We start from the raw sequence: 27,303 nt of genomic DNA, 5'->3' as shown, positions 1-27,303 counted from the left end.
CTAAGTCCATGTAGAGGTCATAGACACAGGCGACCTCAAGGACTACTACCTCCCTTTTAACCTTGTCCAAGAAAACAACATCAGGGGTGTTAGGGATGTTACAGAACACATCATCAGAACTGTTAAACCAATCTGGCATCATACGGGAGTGTTTGTACATTGACACATTTGGGGGGAATACTCCCTTAACAGTACTAGAAATGAGGTCGACAATGCGATCATGGCGTGCAGTATAGAGTCCTTTGAACTTATTACAGCCATTAACAATATGAGCAATGGATTCTAAATGTTGGTTGGGATTAGAATGCATTATACAGTGTGGATGATGATTATTAGGGTACCACAATGCAAGATTGTATTTAGTTGGCGACACCTGTAGTCTGGCTTTAACAGTAAAGCAGAGGATGTCCTCTCCTACAGAGGCATTCCTGTACATTGTATGAGAGACAGAGTGGTCAGCAAAGTCAAGGCATGCCAGCTTTCCCTGCATTCTCAGTCCAGTCCAGTGTAGTTTTGTCTCTGCCTGTTTAATGTTCAGGAGGGACTTTCTTGCTGTTGTGGAGTGTTTGTTGTGTCCCATTGTGATAGACAGTGGCCTCCACATTGACCGCTGGGTCTGTCACAACTGCATCAGATGCGTCTGGTGCAGTGGGTGAATTTCCTTTCGCCCATTTCAGTCGAACTGCCGCTCTGTTGCACGCACGCACGCACACGCGCACACGCACACGCACACACACACACACACACGTTTCGCCAGCGGTGCAGTGTGAAACGTGACACTGACAGAAGCATGCAGTGTGTACAGAAACCACGCTGTTCCATGTATCTGCTGCACCTCCCTGCTCTGTTATCATCCTACACGCTAATGTTCTATCGCTCCACTGTCACATCAGGTTACACGTGCTACAGTTACATCCGTTATCTGCGCTAGTTCCACCTCACACAGACAGACACACACGTGGTGTAACAAGTGGTCAGCCGGAGACTGTCTGAGTTTACATTGGACTCAGTGAGGCAGGAGGCTAACAGCTAAGTGCTAACGCCGGGAGAGCTGCATGTATTTACCCGCTTCGGCGGAGAACTTGTGGATGACGTTGGTCGGACCCATGTTGTGAAGAGGCAGCCTCGGGAACAGCCCCGTGCTCCGTCTGAAGATCCCCGTGTAAATCCTGGGAATCAAACTTTTACCAACTCAGCTCTTATTCTCTGAGCCTCAGCTGCTTTCAGTGGCGACACACACACACACACTTCCTGTTCGGGAGCGTCACAATAAAAGCTTGACCACAACCTCTAACATGTAGCATTTTCTATATTTACCCCCAAAACAAGTTCTTATTTCATAGTATTTAAATAATTTCCTTTCCAGGTGGTTTGGTCATAGTTAAACCTTCTCGGAGAGTGAGTTGTGTCAGTGCAATAGACCTTACAATCAAAACATTACACAAGAATCTAGGATGATCAAAGTCAACTTTATGATTCTGGAAACCACATGATGCAATAGCAAATCAAAATGATCACATTTAAATGACAATCCTTTTACTGCGACTTAAATTCGTACTCTCATGCTAAGTCTTACATTGACTTTAAAATTTGACTTGACATAATTTGGACTTTTTCATAATTTAAACAATGACCATTCCCAATTCCTCCCTGCAGATGGCTTCTTTAAAAAAAATCTTCCAGATGATCATGTATTAATCCACATCATTGCCTAAGACCATGAAAGGTTCTAGTATCGTCAACTTAGAGAAATGAAAAGGTCCATCCATAACACTGTATTTTAAAATAGCTAAAAATAAAAAAATCCTCAAATAAGACTGTTTGATATTTTCTTTGATCATTAATTTGTCAGTTAGATAACAAGGCCCTCCAGCTATTTGTCCCCCCCCCCAACACCTAAATAACACAAACTGTTGGAACAAATCAAACATGTAGACGAGGAAACACGAGGAGTCACTGTCACTAAACTGAATACGATTTGTAATATGCTCACCATAGACAAATTCAATGAAAATGTAATGCTAATAACTGTCTTGCTTACTGGAATCATATTTTTATGAGCAGAAAACATCAAGCTTTATGACTGAGGTCATATTTCCATTTATTATTGAGATGTTTTATTAAAATATTGTCAGATACATTTTTCTTTACAGCTAATTTTCATTTCAAAACAAAGAAAAATATAGTAAAAATGAACCTTCCACAGTGATGAAAAACATGCTTAGAGTCCCAGGAGCACACAGCGGTTTGCCTCATTCATCCAGGTCAGCCGTCCTGTGGCGCCCCCTTCAGACTGGACCTTTGCTTCTTCTTGTCCAACTGGCCCATGACACGGTACAGTTTTTTACGAGCCTCCTTCTGTCTCTTCATTTTGGCCTCCTCCTCTTTCCCCTTCTGCTGTAGGAACTCCTTGTGTTTGGCGTGCTGCACCACGTGGTTTTTCTTTGTCTTGTAGTGGTGAACTGTGTTCAGAGCGTGGAGCAGGGCGGCCACCTAAAGCACCGGGACAAGAAAAATGTTTCACTGCAAGAAGTAGTACAAGGTGCTCTTGTTGTGAAAGCAGCCAACAACAAACCGTTCTCTCTGGCCATTGTTTCAATCATATTATTAATAGATAGAAACGATGCCATTAATTGTTATTTGCTTTCAAACAGAACCTGCAGGTACAACGTCATGGCAGCTGAAACCTGTGCACAAAACTATGGACTTCCCCGAAAAATCCTGGACAGATGCAAATTACTGCTGCCAAACAGAAAACTAAACACGTGAGAAGGAGAAACAGCAGTGACCTCAGTGGATAAACTGTACATTACACAAACATCACTGTAACTGCTCTATAGTATGGTCTGTATGTTTGTCCACTGTATCAATTATCATATTTATCTTCTGTCATTTTTTCTTTATTGTGTCACTCTGTTTCTATAATTTAAAAAAAGAGAAAAACTCCTGATTTCAGTTCTGTAAAAATTTTGTTCATCATTAGTCTAAATTTTCAAATTGAAGTTTCAGTATAACTGTGGCTAAGAGCTAAATCTTGAGCTGAATTCAGTATCACACACCTTCTTCTCGTGGGGCTCTCGGATCACACTGGGACGCTTCAGGTCTCGGGGTGTCGTTCCTTTACGCTTCTGGTATTTGAGTTTGCTCTTGAAGGGCAGCGCCTTCTGGAGCTCCCTGGGGATGTGCAGGGGGTTGAAGTGTCTTTGGGCTCGGACAACCGGCTGAGGGGAAAAGGACAAAAGTTTTCGAACCAGAACCTTCATGTAGTGAGGTGACAGCGCTAATCACCGTGCCACCCTGTCCAAACAGTCAAGAACCCCAGATGTTCAGTTTACTGTCATATTAAAGAACTACGCTGTAGCACGTAAAGACTCTTAATTCTTTCTTCATTCATCACATTAGCTGTTTACAGATCATCAGACTACCTTGTACAGAGAGTCAGCGTTGGGTTTGTTGCGGATCTCCATGTCATATTTGATCTGCCCCAGGGTCCTCATGCCCGCCCAGCCGTCCTTCTGACCAACAGGCAGCAGCAGAGAGGTGACGGGGTTGTAGAGCTGAGGAACAGTGACTGGATACCAGGAGCGCAGGAACACAATGTCTGCACAACAGAGTCACACACAAACAAAGTAAACACATAGTGTTTGATTAGATGTTAATTCTTTGCAGCATGTCCACCAAATAGAGACAAACAGGTGATGATAATGGTAAATAATTGTATTATACTCGGGCTGCAAAAACGTATTGATTAATTAAAATCGATTAAAAAACGGTTGGCAACTAATTCCACAATCAATTACTCGAGTCTGTTAGGAAGCTTGGCCCTCACTGTTCAAAACTTAATTCTTGTATAGGTACAGGTACAAGAATTAAGAATTACAGGTACAAGTCAAGGAATTAGCTTTTTCAACAAACTCCTCATAAAAATAAAATCAATCTTTTGCCTTTTATCGAATTAATAATGGGTTAACTAAAAAAATTCACATATTAATTGATCATAAAAAAATGTGCAATTGTAAACTTCTGAGCAAAAATAATTTTCAAATGGAAAAAAGTGTGATATTCAGATGTTTTGCACCATTCCATCAGACGGAAATATTCTATATATCTTTGAGCATCATTTTATTCGCATTTCCCCAAAATTCAGCGTCACAGGTTTAGTTTATTCAGAAACAGTAGGACCACTAATTTAAAATAAATATCAACACAAGTCAAACAGGCGCTTACCACTCATGAGCAGACGGTCCTCGAACGTAGCTCTGTAAGCTCCTGGTGGTGTTGACAACGCTTTCTTGATCTGACCTCTGACCCCTGACACTGTCCGCACAGAAGCACCTTCAAATTTAGCGACCTCTAGCAATGTGTTGAACATGCCCTGTGAACAGAGAGAGAGATCAGTGAAGGTAAATGGTTAAATACAACACGTCTGCTTCTTCATGCTTCACTGTCTCATCATTTCTAAAAATAACCAAAACCATGCTGCCTCACAACAAAACATAATGTATGTTTGCTTTATTGCGTGTGCTGTTATTGTGAAATGACTGTCTTACTGAACCATGTACTTAAACCTCGACTAAAAAAAAACTTTGATTATGCAGATTAGAGTCACTCCAGTTCATTAAAAAGTAATTAAATCTTAAAGAATGTTTCTGGAGCAAAGTGTCTCTCTAATCTTGATTTGGAGATTATTTATTTATCAGTCTTTAAAACTAAATGTTTTTTACATTAAGGCTGAGAACAACGTGATAAATGGTGTTTCCTTACCTTAATGAAGCTGGTGTTCTTAAAGATCTTGTAGGGGTAACCAATGAGTTTCAGCTTCTTCACTACAGTCACTGATTTATCCAGATCCAGGATCACTCCTGTGGCTGCAATACGGAAATTAGCCTACAGGGGAAATACATAATACAAAAACTCTATAAATTCCATGAGAATTGAGCCATATAGATGGTCGTCAAAAAAAAAAAAAAAAAAACACCACAACATTCTGATATTAAGAAGAATGTTGCCTATTTTCAAAAAGTAACCATCAGGTCACAGTGTAGGTGGCAATGTTCTCACGTCTATTACAACTGGAATTTAAATGAAGTTATTCTCTGTAATATTTGAACTGAACCAAGTGATTCAGTGACTTACTTTAACTCCTGCTACTGTCTGCAGAGCGAGGAACCCGGTGCCCTGTGGTGTGATTGGACCTTCAATGAGACACAAGAAACAAAATCATGGTCATTATCATAGAAGGGATCATCTTTAACAACAAGACTAATTATAGGGTCTGGAATTTCCATGTATTTGACAGAACTAATTCTTATGAACCACAGGTCTAACACACTTCAGCTTATTGAAGATATGTGAACGGATTAAGACAGAAATCAAATTAAGGTTCATACAGATTGAAGACTCTCTCGTCACAATACACCAACGGCCGCCAGTGCTTTGACTGCATCTCACCCCAGATGGAGGCTCCACAGTGCATGTGCTCCGGTGTGTATTTGAGCAGGCGGTTGCGTCCGTTGTGATCTTCAATGTGGTAGAGGGGGATGGTCTGGAAGCGCCTCCAGCCCAAGGACAGGATGAGGGGGTCCCGTGTCTTCAGGATGCGCTTATACCAGCGGTGTTTCTTGAGTCGCAACTGACACACACAAGCACACGTGGAAGATCAATGGACACGTATGTATAGCCAAACTGGCTTAAAAAATACAGATAATTCCAGAGTTTCAAATAAAATGCATGACCCATAAGAAGTCATTTTTAAAAATTTGTTTAATGTAATAGCGGTCCCAAATGTTTTCAGACCAGCAAATATATATTGGGGGCTTCGAATTTGTTCAGTTTAAAATCTTTGAGGAGAATTCATGATTATCACCTGAATATTGATGAGTGCAGCTTTAAATAAATCCAAACTTAGTTAGTTTATACAGTGTCAACAATTTCATAGCACAATTAGTGATGTGCAAACCACTGCACGTACCTGCAGGTATCCTATGTTGCCTTCACTGGAGCCGAGACCTCCGAGGATGATTGGGTAATGGGGATCGAAGTTGTTGACAAATTCACAGGGGAGAGAGGAGATTTCTAATCTGACGTACATTCCTGGCCTGAAGCCTTCGTACTGCACTCGGGTGTCATCGTCCACATCCTCAAACTCTGCCCTGTTCAGCTGAGATGATAAGATAGAACATACAAACAGACACATGGTTAAATGATAAATCACACACCTATTAAGACAGTGACAGTAACTGACAGATAGTTAAAAAGTATCTCAGTGTAGCAAGTGATGATACCTCAGCCTGTTTCTGCAGCTCCTCCTTCAGGTCATCAAAGTAAGTTGCGTCTTCATCGTCGTATTCTGCATTAAATCGCTCTTTCAGTCTGCGTTTCTTCTCCAGGCGCTTGTTCTTCAGGAGCTCATCATCGTCGACCCTCACCAGACTCTCCTCAGCTTCATCCTCCTCCTCCTCATCATCATCATCTTTCTGTTAGTCACAAAGTGCACGTGAAAGGATTTAATCAAGCTGGGGAAAAAAGTTTTCTTGAGATTCCAGTAGCTGGAAACCATTTGTTTTTACATTCTAGAAATGTATAGTTAATTGTAGCTACTCAGACACAGTATGTTCCACATTCTATCAAGGTTCTAAGTAAAATAGTAAATTAAATCACTTCTATGTAGGATTCAAAACATGACCTGATTGACTTATGGTTTACATCCACATCTGCTCGATAACCTTATATACATAGAACCAATAAAAAGACCCCAAGTGTCGCTCAATGTGGCTGTAAACAGCCTCTAAAGTTGTTACAGCTGAAAATCCTCTCAGTCAGTGTCTCATGTAAAGTCAAGCAGCACAACCTTGTAAATAACAGCTAATTTTCCTGAGGCAAGTCTGAGATACTTTTCCCTCATATAAATTTACAATATAAGGGCATTATATTACAATAACAAACAAGGACATCTCATTAACATGAAACACTGATTATTAAGAGCCGGGTTCGTGAGGGGATGTGATATTAAGTGTTGCTGTATCTGCAGTAACGAGGCTTTTGATGAAGCTTTCCCTATTGTTCCTCACCTGTACCTGTGTCCTGATAGCGATATACTAAAGTGGCTATTGAGGGAGTGAGTGATGTGCTTTTGAGATTGTGATGCGGTTGATGGCGTAACAGTTGCGTTCAGAGAGGTTGGGTGTGGGAAGACCGATTATAGTGGCAGGGGATATATTTTTCAATTAGATTTGTATAGTGCCAATTACATTATCTAAGGCACTTTACAAAGTAAGGACCCTGAAATATAATAGAGAAACTTGAGAGTTCCCACAATGAGCAGCACTTTGGCAACTGTGGAGAGAGACAACTCCCTCATTAACTGGAAGAAACATCTGCCAGAGCCAGCCTCAGCCAGGTTATGCATGTTAGTTTTGTCTGGTTTGTTACAGAAAGCATTTTAAAGAAACATGATGGGTTGGATGATAATGTTTTACAATTTCATGATAAGTTAGGGTAAGACAGAGTGTATTATTGTCCTTTGCGAGTCCAAGGTATTTGAAGTGGTCAACCATGGAACAGACCACTGGAACATTCTGTCTGTTTTAACACGGCTTTGTTTGCAATGTTGATATGCAAGCTAAACTAACACACAGAAATATTACAGCAGTGGAAAATGAGCTTAGTTTCAGATATTCAAAGGAAACAGGACGTACATCAGCTTGATCCTGCTGCTCCTTTTGGCCTTTGTGGACTTCTCCCGTTTCTAAATCCTCAAAGTCGCCATATAGTTCCTCTAAATAAAGCAAAACAGAAAAAAGAGATGAGATATATTTTTACACGCCAAATGGTGTGTGTGCTTCTTATGTCAGAAACAAAACTGAGCACAACTTCAAGCTCCACTCCAAATCACTTAGCCAGTACTAAATTAAAGTTGCAGCTCAAAAGCATCAGAGTGGATGGTTCTTCACAGCAAAAACATTTACTAAGAACCAGTATGAGCTGTTTCTCTTCCTGAACTCCTCTCCTTACCATCCTCCTTCAGCCGTGTGGCAGCATCCTGGCCTTCCTCCCACTTCCCTGTTACAAAGCAGTCTCGGATGGAGTTTAACATCTGGAAAAGAAACATTTTACTTCATCATCTTTCCTGCCTTTGTTTACATATCCACAGCGAATCGGGATTGAAGAGAGGGAAACAGTTTTTAGGAAAGAGTTTGAAATGACTACCTCCTCTAAATCCCAGTTGTGGGACGTGTCAGGTATGAAACGGGAGCAGTCCATCGAGTTTGCCGTGAACTTTTTGCTCTTCTGAGGTCGACTGACTCGAAACAGTCCACCCAACTCCTCCTCGTCCTCATCAGAGTCATTTGCATTGACGACTGAAAAAAGACAACGGTTAACATAAATCAAATATATAGCTGAATACAATTCAAAGGTAGATTCAGCCATGGCTGGTTAGTTACATAATTGTATGTTGGTTTTATAAACATGGTGAGTATTTTGAACATATTGATATTCATGTGAAAAAGTGAATTATCTCAAATCTTGACTCAATGTTATATAATGTCATATATCCTGATTTCACATGAATATTAACGCAAGTATAAATACGTAGATAATGTCCATGGAATGAGCCATGTGTTAAAATAGGAGGGTACATTAAATACCTGATCCATAAACCAGTTTTCTCAGATTGGGGACAGCTTCTTGTTGTCGTAGAAACGCTTCTGATGCTTTCTGCTGCAGACCCTCCTTCCACCTCAGATCCCCTGAGGATGAAACAGGAGAATGAACCTTCAGTGTCACAACATGGCTCTTGATCAGGTTGTATATGGAAATTAAAACTGCGACAACATATTTGTTCCATATTGGCTGGTCCAGTTAATTCTTTTCCCATCTGGACCTTGGTCTGAACATTTAATTCTTATTTTATGTTTGACTTTTCTTTTTCCCATATAATTCTACATTTTAAACCTGTGAGAGCTGTGGTTTTGTATGTTTTTCAGGTTTCGGTATCAGCAGCATTATGAGGGGGAAAAGTGCCGTCACGTATCCTTATCCTTAAAACTGAACTGCCTTTCAAAATAAACAGATGCAAAATTGTATTTACCCTGCTCTTCCACGTCCTCACTCTCAGTGGCCATTTGTTCCGCCGCTGCACCATCCTCCTCTTCCTCTGATTCATCATCTTCGTCATCACTCGCTTCCTCGTCCTCCTCAGAACAGTGTCCAGAGTCTCCTGCTCGCCCAGCCTCCGCCCTCTCCTCACTCTCCTCCTCACTCGCCTCCAGGTCATCATCACTGTCTGCAAATACCGGCACCTCAGCGATTTTCTCCCCCTCTACTTTCTCCTCTAGTTTCTGTTTCTTCACCAGTGGTGGGCTGATTCTTGAAATGGTTTCTGTCCCCTCAGATTTGGCTCTTGCTTCTTTGAGGAAAGTGGAAACGTTATCCTCTTCTTCATTCTCTTCCTCCTCCTGGTCACTGTCCTCATCATCGCTGGAACCGCTGACATCATCATCATCTTCTTCTTCTTCTTCCTCCTCCACCTCATCTTCCTCATCATCCTCCTCCTCCTTCTCGTGGTCCTCCTCAGAGAAGACTACCGCCCTCCTCTCTCTCTGGGTGTTGGGATCCCAGACTCGCTTCTCGGTAGGACCCTCCTTCTCTCTGGCACACAAATATAAACAAAGTTAGAACATTTAGAAACTGTCATGGTTCCTTGATGATAGACTTCTCTTTTGCCATTAAATGTGATATTACACACGAATATCGCTACTGACAAACAACATATATTAGTTTTGAATGGAGTCAAATCAGGATCAGGAACAAGATAACTGGATTTGGACACCATTAGTAAATACGGTTTTAAATAGAAATATTTTAAAACCTTGTGTATTTTTCTGCTCAAAGAACATTATTTTGCTTGGTAATGGCTCCTGTTATTGAGGTGAGACACATTAATTGATCAGATTTGATTGTGCCCCAAAGTTCTTAATGCGATATTTAAATATTTAACATCTATTTATTTTATACACAACCTAAGGACAATGAAAGAGCCGGACCCACAAATCCACTGGATTGTGAAAGGTATAAATTCAACTGAACTACTTAATGCAGTGACTCTCAGATCTGTAGTGTCTGTCTGTGCATGAGAAGAGAAGAGGAGAGAGAGAGGGTGGAGCTGTGTGTTGTGTCACCCGCTCTGCTGCTCGATGTCTGTTGGGTCCAGGGTGGCAGAGCCGCTGAACAGAGACACTTTACTGGCAGCCATCTTTACATCCAGGGTAGCATGTGTGTCGATGAGGGACTGGACCAGCTCTGTGGTGGGCCGCACCTCCTCCTGCACCACAGAAAGAAGAATACAAAACAGAACTTCTATTGTGATATCAATGGTCATATTTTAGATAGTGAAAACTGCCACGAACAACAGGCTGTCAGGTCTCTACAAAAACACCTCAGATAACTGAGATGTAGAACATTCCCCGCCATGCTGAGAGCGAAGACACACCTGCTGCTGATTGACATGGCTTGCAGGAAGGTCGATATACACGGCATCTTTGTCGTACACGACCCCCCCGACCCCAGCCATGGGCGCGTAGAGCAGGCGCTCCTTCTCGTTCAGTGCTCGCTTCTTCTGAGCATCTGGCAGCGGGCACGGATCGGGGAGGAAGTTCACGTCGGCCACCTGAAAGTCTCCGACACCTGCAAGAGAACAGTGCAAAACTTAGCTTTCACAAATGTGTAAAAGGAAATACCAGAGGAACGAAAAATTGTCTTTGTAAAAGTAAGTATGTACCTGGTACATGGACTTGGCCTTTGTTTTTCAAATATGTCCCTCTCAGGTAGCCGTAGAGTGACACAGTCCGGTCACACTTGGAATCTGTTCTCACCTTCTCTGGATCAGTCAGGTCCTCCATACTGTTTCAATGCACAACAAAATATGGAGAACATAATGAGTACAAAGTAAAAGCATACAAGTGTGCCCACATGTCCAGCACATCACAAACTGACTGAGGTGAGCGTCTGTCTTAAATGACAGTAAAGTCATGTGACTCTGGAGTGTGCTCATCTCCAGGTCACACTCACCCACCGGTCAACCAGCACATAGGGATGGGACTGCTGCCACACCAGAGGACGAAACTTCATGACGGAGATGAAGCGGCCCAGGTTCTTCACTTCCTGCGTCTGATATTCACCGTACACCATACCAGACAGATAGAACAGCTTGGCCCCCTGAAGGGTTCAAACACAACAGGCACACACATGTGAAGTCTTTTATGCTGTTGATGATCATGGGCAGAGGAGTTATTGTTTCGATGTGAGAGGTTGTGTATGAGCGTAGGGACGGGCTTCCAGGAGTAAAGATGTGAGCTTGTTGTGTTTACCTGGTACACCTCTGTCCAGAAGCGGTGTTTGAGATTCTTCTTGGTCTTTCTCAGAGCCTTGTTGTTCTTGAATGAATCCAGATGTGTCAGCACACCCATGATACGAGGAAAGCCGTGGACCTGACAGATGTTGAGAAACTCAAAGGTCTCCATTTCAAAGCCGAAGCTGGCATCGATCAACATCAATACCTGGAGAGAAAGAACACAAAGCAGTGCAATCAATGTCATTCAAGACTCGTTATTCATCCTTACAGAGACCTTAAAATCAGGTTTTATATTATTATTGATTATATTCAAAAGTACAAACATGTTTTTACAATGGAACATTGCTTCACATTTCTTTGAGACCAACTCCTTCATACACTGCATGAAAAGAAGCGTTTGTGTCAATCTGTGTCGCAGAGAAGTGTTGGCACATCCTTCGGTTAACGACTTTCACACGTATCTGCAGGCAGCAAAGGAAACGCTCAGGGTTCCTGCAGTTGTCAAGCCTGTGAGCTGTTGAGATTTGACCCCCCCTGCTCCAACTCCTAGAGGACGCTTTCACATGCAAATGACAATGCTCTGAGCTTCACAAATGCAAATCAGTTTCCCTGAGAGCAGATAACACCAATGTGTAAGAGGCACCAACAAACTATCTGGCTGAGTAAACCAGGCTTAAAATAAATATTAAACCTGAAATTTTAAATTGTTCTTAAGTAAGTAAGTGTGCTATAATGAATTATATTGTATACCACGAACAAAGGTCAATGCAGTCAAAAGAAATGAAACAATGCACTTTATTTCAAATTTTTATTGTCATCCAAAACAATCCTAAATCTCAACAACTGTACAGAGTGGCATGATTACAGTCACTTTTTCAATTGTGCTGGTTAAATGCACAGAGGAAGTGTAAACCACACCTCTACCAGCAAATAAATGATGCTGGGTATGATCATCTGTGTCCTGTAAGCTCCAAACTTCTACTGGCTTTCCATAAAAATATCTGTCCTCCCAAAATACTGGCATCAAATTCACATGTCAATGGCAAACTAAGCTGTTCCATGAATTATAAATGGTACCTTTTCACCACTACTTTCAAAATTGCTATGAAACATTCATTGATTTAATGATTTATTTTTTCAGTGTAATATTTAATCCCCCATGGACTGCACAGTGACAAAACACAGCAGCCGGCTGTTTGGATACAACATACATCTCCACTCAGTTTGATTATTATTTTAAATATAAAGGAGACACAATATAGAGCTTAAATTCCTTCATAATTTGAACTTCAATTGTCTAATTGTTGTTATTAAACTTTCTCAGTATTCCATTAAAACAGTCAACACTTTTATCCAAAGCGACTTACAATAAGTGCATTCAACTATAAGGTTACGAACACAGAACAGCATGAGTGAATCATGTGTGTAAATTTACTAAACACCACAAAAAATAAACCTGGCCTCAGTCAAATACTTATCCCACGAAGTAACCGCTGCTCACGTCACCCGCTCGCGTCATCAGCTGATGGACTCGTCCAATCAGAGCCTCGTAAACGCCGTGCAGCAGCGTCGAGTGTCCCGCAGACAGGAAGCGGGTCGTGTTTAGCTTGTCCCGTACGAGTGACTCTGTTCTCGGGGTAAATAACTTGCTGAAGTTGACACGACGCTGTTCCCTGGAGGAGAAGATGAGTGCGTGGGAAGCAGAGCCGCGGGCCCGGTGTGGACGAGTCGAGGCGGAGAAGACGGATGCACAGTCCCTGAGTTACGGTGAGCTAGAGACGCCATGCTAACCACTAAGCTAACTGGTACATCTGAAAGCATGTCCGCCACTCTTTGGGATAGCGAGAAAGTTGCTAAAATACGAATACAGCATCGAGTGCTGGAGCAGATCTAGTGCATGTGTAAATATGTATGAATTACTTAGATGTAACAGTTTGTTCTCGTTAAGTTTTTTCATCAACGTGACTTTTTTCTGTATGTTTTCACAGCCTCAGCCCCCCCCCACACACACACAAACAAAGAGGCGTTAGGCTGAGACGCTGAAAGTCCGGATTTAAAGTGCAGAAAATTAAGCCATTGAATGTAAGTAACTGTTTATGAATTGTTTTGGTGTTTTTTTGCTGTGGATCTTCCAACGGTGATGCAGCGCGGCTATTTCCGTTTATTAATAATAAAGTCATGTTACATGTGGTGTTTTCCAGCTGCCTGTCCATGACGTACAAAGACACACTATGAGCCAGTATGATCCGACCAGACCTTACATCAGCATTGAGGAGTTGTCGGAGAAGAAAGAGGGTAAGGTTATATTCATTAAATAATTTTCCAGTTACATGTAAAGGTGTATGTTGTCATTGAACTGTGCTAATTTTACTGAATGTGTTTACAGCTGATTGAAGCGGGACAGATGACATGGATCCATCCTTCCACAGCCAGGAGCACACCGACCTGTGTCCCACACTTCATATAAGACTGGAAGCTACACTGGATCTCACAGCTACACACCACAGACGTCCACACACTGGAGAAGATTCAGACAGTCCCACAAAGAAGTCATGACCCAGAGGCTGCAGAGAAACATTTCAAGCCTCACCTGAGATTTTGTACAATATTTTTGCTGTATGTAAATAAAGCTTTCACTCCACATATACCTTGTTCACATTTGTTCCCTGTACAATATGTTCACCTATAGCATCAAGCATCACATGAATGTTTAGTTTTAATTAACTGCAGTGCTTTTGGTAAAGGCTTACTTATAAATAATAATAAATATTAATATATACATTTTTATTATAAATATTGTGTGGGAGGGGCTTACCCCACGTGCGGAATGCTGTGACCCCACGTGTGCACTGCAATGACCCATAAGGTGACCAATAGCAACACTTCTACCAGCCAATCACGAGTGACATTAGTTTCAAGGGTCTGTGGTTTCCTCCAATGGTGAGTAGAGAGAGGTTCTAGCCAGCGGCTGGACTCCGATTCATATGCTAATTAGATCACACGTCGCGATCGGTCCGCGCGGCGGCGCGAGCCCCCCCACGGCTCTCTCCTTTGTTCTCCAAATCCCCCTTAAGGTCCGCAAACGCCGATAGACCCACCTTGTCTTCACTGGCGAACGCCGAGGTAACATCATGGAAACAGTTGGTTACAGCAGGGGATTAGGCCTGTCCGTAGAGGTTCACTGTGACAATAATACTGCTTTTCGTCTAGTGATACGTGTATTAAAGCACTTACCAGGTCAGCTACTTTTGCGAGGTCAATCATCGTGTTAATGTCATTGCTACACTCCATAAAAGTGAGGCGACGTTTTTTTCCTATAGGAAACACAACAAATGGTAAATGGTTTTGTATTTATATAGTGCTTTTCTAGTCTTGATGACCACTCAAACAGTTTTACATTCAACCCATTCACACACACATTCATACAGTGCATCTATTAGCAGCACTTTGTTGTTCTATGAGGGGCAATTCGGGGTTCAGCATCTTGCCCAAGGACACTTCGGCATACAGATGGGGAAGACTGGGGATCGAACTGCCGACCTTCAAGATGGAGGACGACCGCTCTACCCCTCAGCCACAGCCGTCCTCAGCAAATGGTAAATGGATTTGTATTTATATAGCGCTTTTCTAGTCTGATGAAGACCACTCAAAGCGCTTTACAGTACAGTTTCACATTCACCCATTCACACACACATTCATACAGTGCATCTACTTGCAGCACTTTGTTATTCTATGGGGGGCTATTGAGGGTTCAGCATCTTGCCCAAGGACACTTCGGCAAGCAGATGGTTCAGACTGGGGATCGAACCGCCGACCTTCAGGTTGGAGGACGACCACTCTACCCCTCAGCAAGCATCGACTTACCAAACATAAACAAGTGATGCAATGCCAGAGTTAAACTGCTTACCGTGTACTAACCACCAGAATTATTGGTTAATATCTCAAATGTCTATTTCTTTATCAGCACATGATATTATTCTGCACATGAGGCAGCAGTGTTGGGTCATTTGTAAATGAAACTGAGGAAGGAATCCACGGAATTGTGAACTGAGTCCCTAGTGGTCAGGGGCCTTAACTATGGAGCAAATTCTACAAACCCAGGATATCTTGTTATTATCTGGCTTCTGACTTGCCCTACATTTTTTTTGGGCCGTCCTAATACAACACACTTACACTCACTGCCAATATACACTCAACAGAACACCATGTGTATTAAAAACAGGGGAGGGGCCGTTCTCACTCACTTTATTAATTTTCGGTCAGGTGGCACAGGGTTATAATGGAGCAAAATTAAATGAATCCTTAGAGCATGACATCATGCCATGCTAAATTAAATGAAAAACAGTAACAGTTTCGTAAAGATGAGAGGGGACATTTAGTTTAAAGCTCATATGGGGATGAAGATCAGAGAAACCATTTGCCACACTCACCAGAGACAATGGTCACAGGTCCACAGATGTCTCCCAGCTTCTGCCGGGTGAAGTTTTTGATCAGGCAGCGGATCAGGGTGCTTTTTCCCACCTTGGGGGGCCCGACCACCACAATCACAATTGGTGGGGGTTCCAAGGGGGTCCGGTCCACAAGGGGTATGTGATGTTTTTTGCCCTTTATGTCCTGCGCCCTAAAGAAGAAAATACACAGGGAAGGAGTAGTTTCATATTTTCCATTCCATACACAGATGGTGACTTTTGAATTACATCCTGGAGGCTACAGGGTAAAGTCTCAGAGGGCCTAGCAGATGTGCAGCACTAAAGATACTGAGAAACACATCAGTACTCACCTGTGGAAGGTCTTGGCCATGCGGACAGCAGACTGAACCGCAAAGGCTTTGGGGTTGCGTTTCCGGGCATCCTCCTCCGTTGAGCCTCCCTGTTTCTTGAGCTTCTTCCTCTCCGCCTTCGGGCCGCTGTTCTTCTGCTGATGTTTCCTCTGTTCCTTTACCTTCCCGTCCATCCTGTCGACTGCAGCACAAAGACACTACACATCATGTAACAGCAGTTGTCAAGACAAAACTGCCTGCTCATGCTTAAAGTCCCTGAGGATATACACAAGCAAATCTGGGCAAAAGATACAGTGAAAATGTAGTATTCAAAAAGTATTCATGCGTCTTTTTACACAAACTTAAATGTCTTTAAATACATATTAACATGAATCTGTGAATTAATTGAATACCTCAGTGTTGTATGCAAGATCTATGTTTATAAATGGCAGTGGCACAGCCTCCCTGTACATGTTTATATAAAAACATGAATATATTAACCTGTGTATTATTTGAATAGCTAAGTACTGAATGCACAATAACATGGTAGCTATGTTTATACATGACACTAGGCCCAGTTTAATGTAAAACACAATTTTATACTATATATTTATAGTAAGGGGTCCTACTCCATCAGTTTGGGGGTCCTTGGCCTGAAAAACGTTGAAGACCCCTGCACTAAGAGACAGACTGAGACTCAACATGAAAACACTGAGGGAAAGACAGAGTCTCATCCTGAAGACACTGAGAGACAGACAGAAACTCGTTCTGAAGATACTGATGGACAGGGGGAGACTCATCATGAAAACACTTAAGGACAGAGACTCATCCTGAAAACACTGAGGGACAGACAGAGACTCATCCTGAAGACACTGAGGGACAGACAGAGACTCATCCTGAAGACACTGAGGGACAGACAAGAGACTCATCCTGAAGACACTGAGGGACAGACAGAGACTCATCCTAAAGACACTAAGAGACAGACAGAGACTCATCCTGAAGACACTGAGGGACAGACAGAGACTCATCCTGAAGACACTGAGGGACAGACAGAGACTCATCCTGAAGACACTGAGGCACAGACAGAGACTCATCCTGAAGACACTGAGGGACAGACAAGAGACTCATCCTGAAGACACTGAGGGACAGACAAACTCATCCTGAAGACACTGAGGGACAGACAGAGACTCATCCTGAAGACACTGAGGGACAGACAAGAGACTCATCCTGAAGACACTGAGGGACAGACAAGAGACTCATCCTGAAGACACTGAGGGACAGACAAGAGACTCATCCTGAAGACACTGAGGGACAGACAGAGACTCATCCTGAAGACAATCTGAGTGCTGTTTTGATATCTATGAGCTCTCTTGTTAATGTCCACGATGGAGCCCCGACAGGGACGTGGTCAAACACACGGTGAGAGTAGAGTAGAGTCTGCTGAGCTCTCTGTGTGTCAGTCGGCCAGGCAGAGCAGGACTGTGGCCATGGTTTCTTCTGAAGATGGAGAAACTGTGTCCGTACAACACTCTAACGCTCCATGTTCATCAAACAAACAGAAAGTCCAAACCTGCAGATGAAGTGGCTGCAGTCAGTCTGTTGTCTCCTCTTCTCACGTGTGTAACGCGAGCACCGACACGGAAGTACAAGGATGTGCCACACGTTGGGGAAACGAGTGGAAACAAATTTTCAAAAAAATGGGTTCCGCAAACAGTCGAAGCCATAGGTCGAAGCTTCCTTTCTATTTCTTCTTATTATTATTACATTGGCGGATGGGAAACCAGTTTAAAGTCACCGCCACCTACCGGACAATATATAAAACTATATAACTGTATCGTTCTTATTAAACCTTTTTTGCTCTCAGGTATCTAATGAGGTGATCATTTACCCCAACCGGTTATGCTTCTGCACATAATTTTTTTAACATAATAAAATAAAATAAACAGCAAAAATATGCAGAAATAAATTTGTGAGACAGGGAAGAACAACTCAATTTATTTACGGTGTCTTCTTCACTGTGTTTCACTTGTGGAAGATAATATGTGTTGCTTGTGTTGTTTATAAATACTCTACAGATGAAATTGCGGAATATCTTAAGAACAGTTTACAAATAGTTTTTATAAGGAAGAAACTGAAAAGATTTGACTATTTGAATGTGATGTATACCCAAAATGTTATCAAGTGATCCCTTTCACTGTTGTCAGAATGTATATGCTGCATCATCAGTGATGGGGAGTTGATGTGCCTCATGTGTAATAAATGAGAAGAGGAGTCAGCCCCCTATTTATAGAATGAACAAAAAGAGGAAACATTGTGTTTAAGAAATATATAAACTTTCACACATTTCTAAGTATGTAACCTCCAACCAAACCTGGTCTGGTTCTGTAATCAATCTGCTGGACAAGTTTGGGTACTAGAGAAATGATTCAGAAACTCAATTTTGGCACTTTGGCCATTTAATCATTGATAAACATATGTCTCAAAACAGACATAATAGTGATTTCCATTTTACATTCATGAATGCACAGTTTGGCTTCTTGCTCAATAGATGTTTGCAGCATCAACACGTTCTCGTCCTTGCTGGAAACTTATGTGAGACAATAACTTGTACAGTATATGACCCAGTGACAGTTACTTAATTAAAAGCCTTCAGTCCTATACATGAGTGAATCAGGCTGTGAAACAGTACAGCATATACTTTGTGTCCACATCCGTAAATCTGCTCAACATGGTCTCTGCTGTGTTCAGCTGCTCCCTCCTTTCTTCTTCTCCTCCAACTCCTCCATCTGCCTCTGCCTCCTCTCTAGGACCTCCATCCTCCGGAGTAGGTTGCGTTCTCGCTCCTGGGCCCTGAGCTCGTCCACGTCCGTGAAGAAGCTGTGTCTGCAAGGAGGACAGAGGATGATCAAGGTGATCTTTGTGTAAGGTATATAATAAATAGGGGGAAATCCAGTTTAAGATTTCACTAAACATTTATCCCTGTATCAAGACAATTTCCAAACAACGTTAGCACTAGACCATTATTTGCCAATAGAAAATAAAGTAAAGATTTACAAACATTTTTGTTAATAATTTTAAAATGTTTCAGGGAGATATTTGAAAAATGTAGACCAATTTACAGATAAAAACTTTAGGACTTTGAGGGCATATGGCCTAAAGCGACATTTGCCAAACAGGTGCTAATGAACAGCAACATAATAACCATAGACTGTGGGGTTAACTGGCAGTGAAACAGCCAAGTGTACTGAAGGGGCTTCAGTGGAAAACAGAATGCCTCCTGACACTGGGTGTCGCTATCGGCGCGGAGGACTCACAATGATTCAATTATGTTTTAGTTTTGAAAGCGCCACATTTTACGTATATATACACATCCACACATCTATATATATGTGTACAGTATGTTTGAATGCCAACCACACCTATCAAAATGTTAACTACTATAAAGTACTGATACATAATTATATTTTCGAACCAGTGCCGTTTACAACTTTATTTACAAACTAATAGATGCAAAAATTGCAAATGTGTGCTTAACACAGAAATAAACAAGTTCAATAACCGACATGTAAAGAAGTTAATATTAGTTCGAACAGTACAGTTGCAGTGCATTTATATATGTGTAGAATATATTACATGTGCAGTTTATATTATACAAGAATCATTTATTATACGTGCAGTATATATTATCTGGCAGTGTAGTATACGTGAAGCATATATTATATGAGCAGTATATATTATGCATGCAGATTATTTTAAACTTTCAATGTTTATTATATGTTCAGTGTATATTATACATGAAGTTTATATTTTACGTGCAGAACATGTTATATGTTTGGTACATATTATATGTGCAGTGTATCTATGCACAGTAAGTCTTCATGTATGGTGCTGATCAATGCTGTATGTATATTTAAAAACCAGGTGACTGATACGGTCCATTGTCGCGTTCCATTACACCTCGGAGCTCGGAATGACGTAACACCCTGATAACCCCAACTGAGCGTTCCAATTGCACAGGAACAATGTTTACGTTAGCCAGCTAACCATTGTTAGCCAAACCAGTTCATAATAACGCCTCACGCGACATTTCACGCACACTACCGCCGTAGTCAAGCGTCCACAGACAATAGTTTTTATGACTGAAGTGCTATTAAACAGTTAAAACTACACTTTTCACTACTGTTAATGCACGCATCGGCCGTCTTGGATTTCGAACTCGGGGGTGGAGAGGTTCCTCCGACCTTCCGAGTCTCTCCGACTTGAGGGGGTGTTCCACTTGCTACTTCCGACTCGGGGTTGGGAAATTCCGAGCTCCGAGGTGTAATGGAACGCACGCCTCAGCCGCATGCAGCACAGCGATCGGACCTGTTGAAGAAAATTGCGGCCAGTCCGACGATCAGCGTCCCGAACAGCAGCGGCTTGGTCAGACGTTTCCCTGCAGACAGTCTGTGCGGCTCCATTGCAGCGGACCTGCAGGGGAGACACTACACACGGACATCTATACACGAAACACCACACGGAAGGTCGCTTCACATTCACAGCTTCCGATCAGCTGCTTCCGGTACCACAGATTAAAATAGATAGTTCACCCAAAAATGGAAAAATCACTCACTATCTGCTCACCACGATGCCGATGATGGTGGAAGTGTTTGAGTCCAAAAAGCACTTTGAGAGTTTCAGGGGTAAACAGTGTTCAATGCAATCGAAGTAAATGTTGACTCCCACACCATCTCCGTAAATGTTCCTCCACTTGTGTCACCCATTCCAACAGCACATCAATGAATGGCTAGAATTTCTGTCCCTCTCTATGTAACATGTAGGTGCTTGCTTCCTATTGGATAGTTAAGCCTAAAGTTTGCATAATTAAATCATATTGTGTGTATTTCACATTGCCACTGGTGAAATACGGAAAAGAGTTAAAGTTGGTGTCTCTGTCTGTTGCATCTGGGTTAGATATGAAAGTCCCTCAAAGTAGACACTACAATGTACTGTTGGTTGGCCCTTTATCTACAACCTGACCTTGTGTACTGCTTCGAGAGAGAGAAGGGAGTATCTGTGGAATTAGACGGGCACTATTATCCTGTAATATGCACTATACATAAAATATAGTGGCATATACAGTAGGCTAATGTGTGAGGATGGTAAAACATTGACCACCGACAGAAAAGCATAAATGCCAACATGGCCTACTGCTCCTGTGGTGGGATACAGGGGTCTGACGTTCAAATTAGACTCGATTCAAGGTCATTTACACCCTGTTTTCAACCGTAATGTCCCATGATGTCCTCCTGGAGAGCCATGTATGCACATAAAAACAAGGATAAAGGTAAAAACATGGTGTAAATTATCTAGTTTTGAGTCAGAATTGAATGTCTTACTCAATCACTCCAACTATCACTCTCCATTTTCTGGAAATGTAATTGCTTCTTCTTTGTTCAGTTTATTGGTGGGTGGCAACCAACACAGGTGCGGTTATGCACCTTTGTGTTGGCTGCAACCTGCCACTGGACCGAACAAGGAAGAAGAATGAGAATGCAGTAGATGGCAGTAATGCACCTTGATGTTGGTTGCCACCTACCAATTAACAAACAAATAAGAAGAAGAAGACAGTAGATGGCAGTAATGCAACTTGATGTTGGTTGCCACCTGGTAATAAGCGCTGAACAAAGAAGAAGAAGAAGAAGACACAGTAGATGGCAGTAATACACCTTGAAGTTGATTGTCCACCGCCAATAATCTGAACAAAAGAAGAAGAAGAAGAAGAAACAGTAGATGGCGGTGCTGCTTCCCAGCCTAAGTTCATCTTCTTCTTTGATTGGTTGATTGGCACAGTTTTCTTAGTTTGGTTTATCCTTTGGACCTATAGATCAAAGAATTTTGGGTCGGACAGCTCTTTGATCCATGGTCTGTATTTCAGTGATGTGGGTTGCCACTAATAAACCAAACTAAGTTAAATTAATTTCAATCATTTAAAATCTAACACAAACCTGAGAAAAATTAAAATGAAGGGAATGTTTGATGATCTCCGCTTGGCAGGACAATTCTGCGACGACGTCCTCCAAGTTGAAGATATTCAGTTTCCAATCCACACAATCATCATCTGTGATTGCAGCCCTTACTTCCAGTAAGCAGGTTACCTGACCTAAGTGGGGCCAATATTAATCTTATTTATTAATGGTATTACTACCATACATTATATTACATTACATTTTATTTAGCTGACGCCTTTATCCAAAGCGACTTACAATAAGTGCATTCAACCATGAGGGTACAAACCAAGAACAACAAGAATCTGTACTCTACTACTACTACAGCTAACAACAATAATAAGCAAAATAATTTCCCCTAACCATAACCCGTTGGCTTAGAGTCGTTTTTATTGTTGTTGTCTGTGTGAAAAGATTGAATATCTTTTTTACATCCTCTGCTTTGTCTCCTTCTAATCCTCAGGACTTTTTTTGGACACCAGAAAAGGACAGGCAAGGTTTTACCCATACCCCTTGTGTCTCCTGACGTTATGCAGATCATCATTGAATTTGCATACACCGACTCTGTCGCTGTGACGAAAGACAACGTGCTTGAGTTGATGCTCGCAGCTGATATGCTCAACATAATGGGCATGGTAAAAGCATGCTCCAACTTTATCGGTGAGCACCTGTGCTCACAGAACTGCATCGGCATCTGGCATTTCACAGATATCTGCCCCAGCTCCGAGCTGCGATGCAAGGCCTTCCACTACATTATGAAGCACTTTGAGGGAGCAGTTAACTGTGTGGAGTACCTGCAGCTATCTGTGCAGGAGCTCACGGAAATCCTTGACAAATATGAAGTTAACGTGAAGAATGAGAGGACTGTGTTTGATGTCATCCTGCGCTGGATCGCCCACATACCCAAAGAACGAGAACAACACATGGCTGTGCTTTTGTCTAAGGTAATTTATTTTTCTAGATTTAGTCTAGATTTAGTGGACATCTCCAGCATGTATAATAAATGCTTTGACACTTGCAGCTTGGTTCATTTAGGATAAACAATGTTGCTTTAAGTTGATTCAGTTTTAGTTCAAATGGACCTATTAACAACAAGTTCCACTCCTTCATTCCTGTGTAGGTGCGGCTGGGCAAGACAAGCATTGAGTACATTAGGGACAACGTGATAACCAACAAGCTGGTGAGGCTCAACCCTGCGTGCCTACAAATACTTGATGATTCCTTAAAAATAATAGGGTTCTTAACCACACACATGCCCAAAACAGGTTGGAGTAACACTTCCGTCCGTCCTCGTCTGCCTAATTCCCTTATGTGGGTCACTGGAGGCGAGAGGAGATGCAAAGCATCTTGCGATATTGCGATGTACGATCACCTTGTTGATCGCTGGATCAACATCAGTGATAAGCTGGAGTCTCCTCGGGCCTATCACAGCACCGTCTTCCTTGATGGTTATGTCTACTTGGTCGGAGGCTCCAACTTGATGGAGAGGTTAAACAGCATGGTCAGGTTGGACCTGAGGACACACAACTGGCAGGAGGTGATGTTCATGCACTACCGACGTTGCTTAATGAGCATAACCATACTGAATGGGTTCATCTACGCCCTTGGAGGTATTAATGAAGATGTTGGCCTCAACACTGCAGAGCGCTACTGCCCCAAAACCAACCAGTGGATGCTTATTGCACCCATGATCGAGGGGAGGCACAGTGCCAGCTGTGCAACACTGGATGGCAAGGTTAGTTATGTAGGGAAATTATAATGTGTGCGAAAATACTGTCACCAGTTAAAACCAAGAAAAAAACAAGCTACTCACTGCTGCTCCTTCTCACTTCAGATATACATTTGCGGTGGTGTCAACAGGACTGAAATCCTGTGGACGGCTGAATGTTATGATCCAGAGACCAACCAGTGGACACTGATCGACCATATGACCATCAGGCGAAGTCAACACAGAGTTGCTGCATATAATAACCAAATTTATGCAGTAAGTACATGTATATATAGTTATATCCCAACCATAGCTACCATGTACATATTTCATCAGTTCAAATTCTTGATGATATTGCTTGGTCATTTAGTGGTGCAGATGTAACCCCAAAATGTGTAAAGTAAGGTTAAGCTTCGGTTTACGCAGCAAGCACTTATCCAGCAGGAGTCCACAGCTGGCTGAACGTTGCTAAGGACATTGCAATTCATAGGAACATATATGTCTGTACCAAATATTATGGCAGTCATTTCAATACAAAGTTCAATGCTTTAATTTAAAATGAGGGATTTTTTATGTAATGTAAATATTGAGATATTTTACTTTAAACCACTAATGTCAACCTCATTGTTGCCCTAGAGGAGACCTCAGAGGATTATCTGAACATCTGCACCAAATTCCACCCAAATCTGGACCTTCTAATCCACCAGTCAAACTAACCCATCTGCCTTGTTCTGTGTACTCATGTACAATGTTTCGTTTTTTCTCCATTCAAACCCTTGACCCAAATCTTCTCCTCCTCCAGATCGGTGGCTTTAATGGCGTACACCCTCTGAAAAGCGTTGAAACCTACAACCCCAAGACCAACACCTGGAGACGGCTGAGCCCCATGTTGACTCACCGTAGCAACCTTTGCCTTGAGGTGATAGAAGACAACTTCTATGTTGTTGGGGGCTTCATGGGCATCACCACCACTAATTGCGATGAAGTCTATTGTCCTCGCACTGACACGTGGCGATATATCTGTAGGTCAAAGATGTGCCGCGTCGGCATGAGCTCCTGTGTTGTGTCCGGAATCCCCAACATGCTTGACTTTACTTTCCCTCGAGACTCTCTGCCACAATATTATGTTGAATGTGACCCTGAATGACACCTGGATTAAATTAAATTAAATGATAATAATATATCCATTGCAACAGTTTGTTTGTATCCACACACTGTACTCTTTAGTCATGTCCATAGACTGTATTTAGATTGTTGGCATGACAGTGAAAAGTGAAGCCGAATAGTCTCGATCGCCATTTGGTGGCAGACGGCAGTTTAGACCGAAGTTCACGCTAAATACATTTTTCTCAAAAATGGTTTCTGACATTTTTGGTAATTCTTATCACAATTGTTATTGAATGTTAAAGTATTCATGTTTCTGAAATTTTTTTGATGATATAAAACTGGGTGAAACATCAAGATTGACAGGTGAGACTAACAGGTGCCTGGTTGAGCATGTTTATCGATGGTATCTTGCTACCACAGCTCCATCCCCCGATTGTTACTGCGCAGACTCTTTCTCTAAATGTGCAAGATGGAACCATTAGGATATGCAATGCTTTATATTGAGCTGAATTAGTCAACCAATCAGAAGGTAGCTTTCCCCACCTCCTTTCAAGTTCAAAACTTCTGAATTGTCAGGAATCTAATGCTGTCATATTTCCTTTAGTGAACTTTTTCATTTTAATGCTGCATTAAATCACTGAGATTTCCCCTCCCAGGATGTCCTAAGATGCTGCATAGATGGAGCAGTCTGACCAGCATACATATTTACAAACTTAGAGACCATATTTTGGTATAAGGTTAAGCTGTCAATAGGGACAGAAGTTCATCAGGAGAATTATAAGTTTAAAAGTTTTAAACATTTCGTCTGACACACTTCCTGATTTGCACATAATTATATTATACAACTGAAGTATAAATGTAGCTTTAAGCTGAGCAAATACATTTTTTTTATATATATATTATAGTATATATATATGGGGTTCTGTAATGGGAAATGTGTTAAATATGGGGAAGTGACGTCCCGACAGTGGGTATGGTTTTTTTGGAGCTGCGGGCTGGCGGTGCTGCCAGAGGTTCAAGGGCCAGGAGATCAATTACAACTTGCAAGGATTTTTCTCTGGAATGGGATTATTGCCTGGGAGTTACGTAATGGATTATTTCAAGGACTGAACATTTTCTGGGCACTGGAAGGGGGTGAGAAAGCGTGGACTTTGTTTGGATTTGTTTGCGACACTCACCTCGCCACACCTGCAGTCTTTTTGTCTGGTCGTTTGTTGGGGGATTATGTTATGGACCTGGGGTGGGAAAATATTGATGTTTGAATGTGTGTAAATAGCGTGTTTATGTTTACGGGTCCGCCATAGTTTGCGGGCACGAGCGCGGGGATAAGTGTGGTTTGATTGGTGTTTTGTTTAAATACAGTGTATAATACGCAACCTGTTTGAGTGTATTTCGTTTATATATATATTTATTTAATTTGTGGGCAACTAGTGATCATTCGTTTATGCTAACTTGTTCAGGCAGCGTGCAACGTACACAGCGGGTCGGGTCCGCCCGTGTCCTTAAAAATTAAAGCGTAGTAACTTTCCCCAGGGGTTTAAACAGGGCGATTTGTTACAAGGTTAAGCTGTCAATAGGGACAGAAGTTCATCAGGAGAATTATAAGTTTAAAAGTTTTAAACATTTCGTCTGACACACTTCCTGATTTGCACATAATTATATTATACAACTGAAGTATAAATGCAGCTTTAAGCTGAGCAAATGAAGAGAATACATTATTCGCCTACAAGTCCTTGATGGTAGCAAGACCATTCCTCCTCCAGATTGGAAAAACAACATCTAGTTTTGAAGGGAGAAATGCATGATTATTTATTTGATACCATTGAGGTTTTTTGCAGCATGGAGTAGCGCTGGAAGGGAACTGCCACTAATGTCCTGCTCTATAGCCAACCATGATGGGGTGAAACACTCCTCTTAGCACTACTTTGAAGGCTTCCCACAGGGTTGAATCTGAAACATTCCCTGTATCACTGAAAGCTATAAAAACTGAGCATTTATCTAAGAATATTTCATTGTAAAACAGATTTGGATTAAACCACCAATTGTACTTGGACTTCTTCCATCCAACTTGAATACTTATAGTGACAGGACCAGGGGCGTTTCTAGAATTCAAAGAAGGGGGGGGCTTAGCCCCTGAGGATGCTGAATGTCTGCGCGCGCAGCGCGCGCCAATTTTTTGGGGCTCATTTGGGGCTGCGGATATCCATTGTTTCAGACAGTTCATAGATTGGTTCAATCAGAAAGAGTGTGATTTTTCTCTGTATCTTTGCTTGCATTCATTCAGTATAAGATAACAGAAGTTATTTGTCACCTCTGCTAAAGAATCTTCTTATATCCATCTGGTCAATGAATTGGATGATATACCGGTACAATAGCGTTATGAGGGACA

General features: G+C 41.9%; 3 protein-coding genes and 1 long non-coding RNA gene across 4 annotated transcripts in view; 2 read left to right on the top strand and 2 right to left on the bottom strand.

Annotated features, from left to right (window-relative positions):
* mtr (5-methyltetrahydrofolate-homocysteine methyltransferase) overlaps window positions 1-1,226 on the bottom strand; it is a 33,871-nt gene extending 32,645 nt beyond the window's left edge. Inside the window, exon 1 of the mRNA XM_061094857.1 lies at window positions 1,066-1,226. Within this exon, the coding sequence (XP_060950840.1) occupies window positions 1,066-1,108 (43 nt within the window). The 5' untranslated portion in view covers window positions 1,109-1,226. The remainder of the gene's footprint in view (window positions 1-1,065) is intronic.
* Window positions 1,227-1,450: 224 nt separating this feature from the next.
* bms1 (BMS1 ribosome biogenesis factor) lies at window positions 1,451-17,741 on the bottom strand. Its single transcript, XM_061095287.1, has 23 exons — window positions 17,683-17,741; window positions 16,134-16,314; window positions 15,784-15,974; window positions 14,588-14,667; window positions 11,370-11,558; window positions 11,075-11,217; window positions 10,781-10,902; window positions 10,493-10,686; window positions 10,182-10,324; window positions 9,092-9,651; window positions 8,649-8,750; window positions 8,209-8,360; window positions 8,014-8,095; window positions 7,698-7,777; window positions 6,285-6,476; window positions 5,972-6,160; window positions 5,452-5,632; window positions 5,137-5,195; window positions 4,765-4,887; window positions 4,228-4,375; window positions 3,426-3,601; window positions 3,060-3,221; window positions 1,451-2,493 (listed from the first exon to the last, which is right to left on the bottom strand). The coding sequence occupies exons 2-23, from the start codon at window positions 16,304-16,306 to the stop codon at window positions 2,266-2,268; spliced, it is 3,669 nt and encodes a 1,222-aa protein (XP_060951270.1). The 5' UTR covers window positions 16,307-16,314; window positions 17,683-17,741; the 3' UTR covers window positions 1,451-2,265.
* On the top strand, window positions 12,510-13,998 carry LOC133027827 (uncharacterized). The gene is made up of 4 exons (XR_009683281.1): window positions 12,510-13,120; window positions 13,342-13,435; window positions 13,555-13,648; window positions 13,740-13,998. It is a non-coding gene; the product is annotated as an uncharacterized LOC133027827 (long non-coding RNA).
* Window positions 17,742-22,123: 4,382 nt separating the features above from the next.
* Window positions 22,124-24,954, top strand: LOC133027454 (kelch-like protein 10). Its single transcript, XM_061094462.1, has 5 exons — window positions 22,124-22,236; window positions 22,563-23,043; window positions 23,220-23,834; window positions 23,934-24,083; window positions 24,610-24,954. The coding sequence occupies exons 1-5, from the start codon at window positions 22,124-22,126 to the stop codon at window positions 24,952-24,954; spliced, it is 1,704 nt and encodes a 567-aa protein (XP_060950445.1).
* Window positions 24,955-27,303: the final 2,349 nt, after the last annotated feature.

Source organism: Limanda limanda, chromosome 21 (assembly GCF_963576545.1).
Source record: "Limanda limanda chromosome 21, fLimLim1.1, whole genome shotgun sequence".
Taxonomy (NCBI): Eukaryota; Metazoa; Chordata; class Actinopteri; order Pleuronectiformes; family Pleuronectidae; genus Limanda; species Limanda limanda.
Note: the sequence above shows the minus strand (reverse complement) of the source record. Positions and strands in the feature narration are given on the sequence as shown.

Excerpts from the sequence above, each read along its gene's own strand:
- bms1 (XM_061095287.1), bottom strand. The coding sequence starts at position 16,306 with ATGGACGGGAAGGTAAAGGAACAGAGGAAACATCAGCAGAAGAACAGC. Across the intron at positions 14,668-15,783 it reads ACCTGTGACCATTGTCTCTG|GAAAAAAACGTCGCCTCACT; the intron begins GTGAGTGTGGCA and ends TGTTTCCTATAG. Across the intron at positions 10,687-10,780 it reads AGGCCAAGTCCATGTACCAG|GTGTCGGAGACTTTCAGGTG; the intron begins GTACATACTTAC and ends GTTCTCTTGCAG.
- LOC133027454 (XM_061094462.1), top strand. The coding sequence starts at position 22,124 with ATGTTTGATGATCTCCGCTTGGCAGGACAATTCTGCGACGACGTCCTC. Across the intron at positions 23,835-23,933 it reads GTGCAACACTGGATGGCAAG|ATATACATTTGCGGTGGTGT; the intron begins GTTAGTTATGTA and ends TTCTCACTTCAG. Across the intron at positions 24,084-24,609 it reads ATAATAACCAAATTTATGCA|ATCGGTGGCTTTAATGGCGT; the intron begins GTAAGTACATGT and ends CTCCTCCTCCAG.